The sequence below is a fragment of the Penaeus japonicus genome, unplaced genomic scaffold (genome assembly GCF_977035675.1).
Source record: "Penaeus japonicus unplaced genomic scaffold, GWHDUDI00000001_assembly GWHDUDI00000024, whole genome shotgun sequence".
Lineage (NCBI taxonomy): Eukaryota > Metazoa > Arthropoda > Malacostraca > Decapoda > Penaeidae > Penaeus > Penaeus japonicus.
The window spans coordinates 5,865,909-5,873,408 of record NW_028234426.1 but is presented as its reverse complement, the minus strand read 5'-3'; the positions used below and the strand labels follow the sequence as shown (position 1 = coordinate 5,873,408).

The following is a 7,500-nucleotide window of genomic DNA, read 5'->3' as shown; positions in this document are numbered from 1 at the left end:
CTCTCTCTGTCTCTCGCTGTCGCCCCCCCCCCCCCTCTCTCTCTCTCTCTCTCTCTCTCTCTCCACTCACCCATCTTCACCCTTCTCCATCCCCCACTCCTCTTTACCTTCTCCATCACCTATTCCCCTTCATCCCCTACCCTATTTCCCCTCTAATTCACCCTTTCCCTTCCTATACCCCCTTCCCCACTCCCCCTATTACCCTCCCCTTTCCCTCCTACTACCCCCCAACCTACCCTCCTTTTTTTCCCCCTCACCACCTCCCCCTCTCCCCCCTCTCCTCCATCCCCGTATACCATACACCCCCCCACCTTAAGAGAATTAAGAGATAGAAAAATGGTTTGGATATAAAGAGGGAAAAATCGCGTTTTAATAGACTTCTCATCTGATGACCAAACGGAAATGTCATCCATTCATTTTGTTGTCTGAGAAAGCGTCTGTTTTTTATCACTCCGTCTCGTTCTGACTGTGTTTCGTTCCATCTTTGTTTACATGTTACTGTGTTTGTGTTTTCGGTCGTCTTGGAATCCTTGTCTGTTGTTTTGAAGGGTATATGGCATTGACTTAGGTCTATTTTCTATCTCTCTTCATTCTACTGTTGCTTTTTTCGGTTTTCCCAATTATAGGTTTTATCTTTTATCGAATTTTCCGTTTGCCTTTTTTTCCTCATTCCTCTCCCTTATTATGTATATATTTTTATTTGTTTCTTCTAGTATTTTTTAAACTCATTTTACCCTCCTCGTTTCCCCTATCTCACTTTCCTTCACATGTTTATTTGGTTTTGTTTTTAAAATCGTTTTCCTACCCATTAATTACCCCCTTTGTTGATTTCCCCATTTATTTCCCTATTCTTTTGATGCCTCCTCTCTATTTTTTCTATTTATTTGTTGTTTTCCCCTCTCATTTCTATTTATTGTTTTATTTACATATTTCCCTCACTACCTACCCTCCCCTACTACTACTATTATCGTCTTTTTTCCCTATTGCCCTTCAATTTAATCCCCCTCTCTCCATTTTTCCCACCACATATTTCCCCTTTTCTTCCCCTTTCTTCCCCTCGATCACACCTACAAAATACCAACGAAGGACGCTCGCCTCGCCGTAACTCTAGAAACCACAAGAAAGTGACTGACGAAGGTGATTATCGGTAAGATAAGTGCTTAAGAAAATGACTCACGCTCGGCTGAGATGCTGTCGGTGGAGGGGGATGGGTGGTGGGGGGGATGGGGGTGGGGGGATGGGGGATGGGTGATAGGGGGATGGGTGGTGGGGGGATGGGTGGCGGGAGGATGGGTGGCGGGAGGATGGGGGATAGGGGGGTGGGGGATGGATGGGTGATGGGGGATGGATGATGGGGGGGATGGGTGGTGGGGGGATGGTGGTGGGGGATGGAGGGAGGGAGGGAGAGGGGGGGAGGGAGCGACGAGTAGAGACCATGATATAGGTCGTTTAGGAAAAACTAGGCCTTAGGGAAACCATTTCTAGTGTTGTTTCAGCGTGGATTCTTTTCATTTCTAACTTTCTTTCTTTCTAATAGTCTCTTTTTATACATATTTATAAAGGGGGAGGGGGGTCATTGCAATTTTACTTAGGATAGAATAGAAAACTTTATTAATTATTGAAGTCTTTTGCAGGTGTGCTAATTACCATTAAGATAAATCCGCGTGAGTGTATATGATATTGGATATTAAAGACTACTGAATATAAAACTGCACCGTAACATAGAGTGTAAAATTGTGAATGCAATTTAAGGAATCTTAAATTGCAATTGCACTGCTATGTTAACTAAGGAAACACGCTGTAATGCACGCAGCTGTAGCTTTACTGAACAATACAGACCTCTGGTGGGTATATATACTAGTATTTTTATAGATGTTATATATATATATATATATATATATATATATATATATATGTATATACATATATATACATTATATAATATATATATATATATATATATATATATTATATATTATATATATATAATACATATATATACATATATAGATAGATAGATATAGATATATATGTATACATATACATATATATCTATATCTATCTATCTATCTATCTATCTATATCTATATATATATATGTATGTATGTATGTATATATACATACATACATACACATACACACATTTGTGTGTGTGTGTTTGTGAGTTTATATATGTGTGTCTGTATGTGTGAATGAATGCGTGTAGGTGTGTGTGTGTATGTGCGTACGTATATTCAGTCGTTATGATGATTATCATTTAAATGGGGAACGTTTTGTTATCTTTTCTTAACACACGAACCGTCCTCTACCTCTTCTTTTTTCTTCCTCCTCTTTCCTTCTGCACAAAGGACCTCGTCTGGAAGCAGTCCTCTCTGTAAGGAACTCGCCTACCTGTTAATTCCCTCGTCTCACCTGGTCAGCTGGGAGGCTACATTCTAGTCATAGTCCGTTCACATCTAGCACATTTCGAGAGGACTTTAGTGACAAGGTATTCCCCCTAGATTAATGGGGCAGGTGAGGTGAGTGCAGGCGCGTACGAACGTTTTTTTTTTTTTTTTTTTTTTTTTTTTTTTTTTTTTTTGCTGTTGTTTTTATGGGTTTGTCTCTGTCTCGGTGAGATAGAAGGGAGTCGAGGTGTCCCAGCTTTGAGGTGGCATCAGATGCAGCGTGTGTCGACAGGCAGTGAGGCTATCGAGGCAGATGCCTGACTGATATGCCGCGAAGGAGCGCCCCTGCGTGAGCCAGACTGCGCGGAGCCACGAGCCACGAATACGGGAACTCGAGGAATGCTGGCGAGCAACGGGGGCAAAAACGCCCTTAAGTGCCCCCTGACCAGTGGTCACCGCGGCTGAGGTATCAGTTAGTGCGTTTTTGCTCTCTCGTGCCTGAGCACCTGTGGCCCGATCTGGCGAGGAGGTGAAGGTAATCAGTATGCAAGTGCTTGGCAGGGGCGTGGCCTAGTCCCCTCGTGGGCGTGGCCAAGGCAGCAGCCTGCAACACGTCACCAGCTGTTGCGCTGGGGCGGCCGCTGGTCCGCGTCCCGAGCCTGTCCGCTCTCCAGTCCAGGCCGCCACCCAGTGGTGCTTCAGCTGCCGAGCAGAACACACGCCCTGGGAGACCCTCGGAGGCACTCACGCACTGCCTCCTTCGTTGCGAACGCTCCCAGCATCGCGCGCTGCCGCAGCTGTGTGTATCGAGACCAAGTCGAGTACTGGCACTGTTCCCAGTATTCAGATCGACCTAAATGTGTGGCAAACGTCGACTTCTTTTAAAGTGCTTGACTCTTGTGACTTTGCCTCGTTAAGAAGTGTGATCAAGCGCGTTTCGGGCGCCGTGAACTTGCCCCTCGAAAACTGCCCTGGTACTGGTACCGTCGAAGGTGAAAGAACAGTTAGACAAGCAAGTGTACGGGGCGGAGACTTAGTGTTACTCGAGCGTGGAGTCCCACATTTATCTCGGTGTCACGAGTTGGCCGCTTCGAGAGCCCCCGTCATGTTCCCTCCGCTCGAAGCAAAGTGGGATTAACGCCATAGTCAGTGAAAGTGAGAGATCGCGTGTGCACAAGCTCTGCATACCAACGGAAACCCTCTCTCAGGTTGAAGGTTGAGGCACCGCCAAGAAGAAGGAACTGAAGGATACCCCGTCTCCCTGGCCAACCCACATTCACACAAACACACATCCTTACATACCGACACACGTACACGACTTACGAACACCATGACAAAAACAAGCACCTTATCATAAGAGGGCAGGGTTCTGGAGAAGGAGAAGAAGAAGAAGAAGAAGTAGAAGAAGAAGAGAAAAAAAAAAGTTGTTCCCAGAAGCAACGCCATCTAGTTGTAAACACATCGCTCAGCCTCCGAAGGTGCAGTTCAGAGGCTCAAGACCCTTGTCGACGAACGCCACGCTTCGCCAAACGAGTTGTGGGTCGTCGGCAGGTTGGGAAAAATGGACGCAAAAACGAGTGAAGGTAAGAGGGGCGAAGGAGAGGTCTAGAGCGGCATGCGAGGGACAGGATCGGGGTGGGGGGGGAGGAGGGGAGGAGGGGAGGTAGGGTCGACGCTCTCTCGTCAGCCAGTGCTTGTGTTCGCGGTCTCGTCTCGGCGCCTTTTGGAGCAGGATGTGTTATGTGTAACGTCTCGCACGATCTGATGCTTATAATAAACAAAAGAATCACAAGCTGCGAGATCCTTGTTGTCATACGTGTTATATATGTCACGTGTCCACTGTTGTCTGTCTGACAATCCACAAAATTCGTGACCATGAAAGCACGAGAACCTATAATAACAATGACCTCGTATTGTTTCTAAAAATAGTGTCACCCAACAATGAATTCATAGACATGGTCGTCACTTTTCAACATCAAAATTTCTTCCTTGATTCTTCCCTTGCAACCCCATTTCCTTGATAAGGTCGTACGCAAGCACTTTCTGCATGATAAGACACCCATGATCTGGTCTGAGTTGAATTTGATTTGATGGGAAGGGTTAATGAACCATATAGCTGTTTTTTTGTGACGGAATTATTACTTGGTTTATTATTGTTATCGTCATTATTATTATCATTGTTATTTTTATTACTATTATTACTAGTATTAGTATTATTATTTTATTATTATGGTATCATATCATTATTATTTTCCATTTTTTTAATTTCATTATTGTTATTGATATAATCATGACCCTTGTCATTATTATTATCGTTATTAGTATCATTATTATCATTATCATCATTATTTTCTATTATTATTATTATTATCATGATTGTCATTATGATTAGCATTGTTATAATCAGTATTGTTATCATTATCAATCTTATTAACTTTATTATATATAGTGTTGTTGTTGTTTTTGTGATCATCATTGGTAGTAGTAGTTATAGTAGCAGTAGAAGAAATAGTAATAATATCATTATCATTATTTTAATCAGCAGCAGCTTCAACATTATAATAATTTGTAATAGTAATAATAACTATAGTAGTAGTAGTAGTAGTAATAGTAGTCGTAGTAGTAGTAATAGTAGTAGTAATGGTAGTAGTAGTAGTAATCGTAGTAGTAATAGCAGTAGTAATAGTAGCCGTAGTAATAGTAAAAGTAGTAGTAATAGTAGTAGTAATAGTAATCGTAGTAGTAATAGTAGTAGTAATAGTAGTCGTAGTAATAGTAGCAACAACAGCAGTAGTGTTCCTTTAATGACAGATAAATTATCTAGGAATATGTTTGAGAAGAAGTAATTTACATCTTATTAATATGTCGTTAGAATTTAAAAATTGTAGAGTCACCCATATACTTGCTTCCATTTTCTGTTAATCATGTCACGTCTATGCGGTTAAATCTCCGTTAAATGCACTCCCGTTTCTTATTAAACATCGTAACATTTTCTTTGAGTATTTCTTAAATCGTTACTTTCTTTCTGCCAAATAAAGTATATAAGTTTGCACTTCTTTATACATTTTCGCACAAAAATCCGAAATTTAAGAATGGCCAAGGAAGAGAAAACAAACAAACAAAAACAAAAAACGAGGCATTACTCATAATTTTGAAGAACTGTCAAAATAAACCGCTATGCTGAACGAATAAGACCATTAACAAAAAAAATTTAAAAATCAAAGCATCATTCTCTTATTCAAATATACATTAAAAGACAAACGAGCAGACACTTCCATTATGTGGCGCCAGCCCGTCTTACAAGACCGTGACGTCATCAGCCAACGTAAACAAGCCGGGATGGAAAATCATTCCTCTGTTATTACGAGTTAACGGTTCAGAATCAGAGTAAACAGGAGCAACAGACAGTAGACCAATGGTGATTCGGGGAGTAAATGTACTGTCTCACCCCCCCCCTCCCCCCACAAAAAAAAGGGAAAAAAAAACACTTTACAATCATCAAGATGAAGAGAAGGATAAGCGGGTTCGAGATTTCCTCAGAGATCCGGCGTTTGTACAGGAATATTATCCAAGCACTTGCGCTGTTCGTTGAGGTATGTGTGTAAGGGGTGAGGGTGAAGGAGTATGTGTGTGTGTGTGTGTGTGTGTGTGTGTGTGTGTGTGTGTGTGTGTGAGAGGGAGGGGAGAGGGGGGGGGGGGAGGAGGAGGGAAGGGGGAGGGGAAGGGGAGGAAGAGGGGAAAAAGGAGGGGGAGGGGATGGGAGAGGGGGAGAAGACGAAGAGGAGAACAGCAGAGAGGAGGAGAGGGAGAAAAGAAAGAAAAAAAAAGAAAAAGGAACGAAAAAAGAAAAAAAAAAAAGAAAGAAGAAAAAACTCGAAAAGAGAGAAAAGAAAAGAGAAATAAAAAAAGAAAAACATGATTCTTAGAGATCTCATGAAAGACGTCACGCTTTTAGGTTCAGAAGGAATGTGTTTTTGATATTCCGCCAAATTTCCAGGAATGTCACAGGGGATTGTTGTATCAAGTTTAAATTTTTTCATTTTTTTTTTTATGAGTTAATGGTTTTTCCTTCTACAAGGCTGCAAAGGTGCGAGCACGGCTTTTTTTTTCCATGGGGGTTCTTGACTACCTTTATTCTCTTCTTTTCTTCTTCTTTCTTTCTTTGTTCTCTTTGATTGTACATTTTTTGATGCTACATTTTTTCTTCTTTATCATATTTGTAAATTTATATTAAAAATATATATAAATATATATAAGTCTTTAATATGTAATGCAATTATATAATATATATATAAATATATATATATATATATATATAATATAATATATATATATATATATATATACTATATATATATACACACATACACAAAAAAAAAATAAAAATATATATATATATATATATATATATATATATATATATACATATATATATTATATATACATATATATATATATTATATATATATATATATTGTTATAACTTTTTTATCGACTATTAATTACTATAATTATCATTATTATCGTGTTTATTATCATCACCATTATTATTATTCCTCCCTCCTCCCCCTCCTCCCCTCCCCGCTTCCTCATCCCCCTCTCCCCTCCCCTTCCCACCTCCCCCTCCTCCCTCCCACCTCTTAGCATAACATCTTAACCTCAGACAATACAGATAACCCCTTGTCGGAGAGCAGTCATGAGTGACGGAGATTGGAAAGATTTCGCAACTTGTCCTCGAGGCTCAAGTTGCTACTCCAGTCGAAAGGAGGAACTCAAGGCTCGAGTGTTGGCGAGGAAGTGTTGGAGAAAGCTGTGTGTGGAGATGGGGAGGATAAGGAAGGGGGGAGGGAGGGGGAAGGAGGAGGAGGAAGGTCAAGGGGGGGAGGGGGGGAAGGGAAGGAGGAGGTAGATGTGTTTACTTATGGGAAGTATGTATTTCGAGGGGGAGGGGTAGGGGGGGAGGGGGAGGGGGGAGGGGAGGGTACGTGTTGATAGGGGAGGCGAAGGTTTGGTGGGGGGGGGGGTTAGATCTGTATGTGTGTTTCTATGTTTGTGTGTGTGTGTGTGTGTGTGTGTGTGTGTATGTGTGTATGTGCGTGTATGTATCTCTATG

General features: G+C 41.3%; 1 protein-coding gene across 2 annotated transcripts in view; it reads left to right on the top strand.

Annotated features, from left to right (window-relative positions):
• LOC122255637 (beta-3 adrenergic receptor) overlaps positions 1-7,500 on the top strand; it is a 78,896-nt gene that overhangs the window by 22,868 nt on the left and 48,528 nt on the right. The window contains exon 1 of one of the 2 annotated variants that reach the window (XM_043019854.2): positions 2,963-3,970. The exons of the other annotated variant lie outside the window; for it this stretch is intronic. Coding sequence (XP_042875788.2) covers positions 3,949-3,970 — 22 coding nt within the window. The 5' untranslated portion in view covers positions 2,963-3,948. Of the gene's footprint in view, positions 1-2,962; positions 3,971-7,500 lie in introns of those variants that run through there. 2 annotated transcript variants of the gene reach the window in all.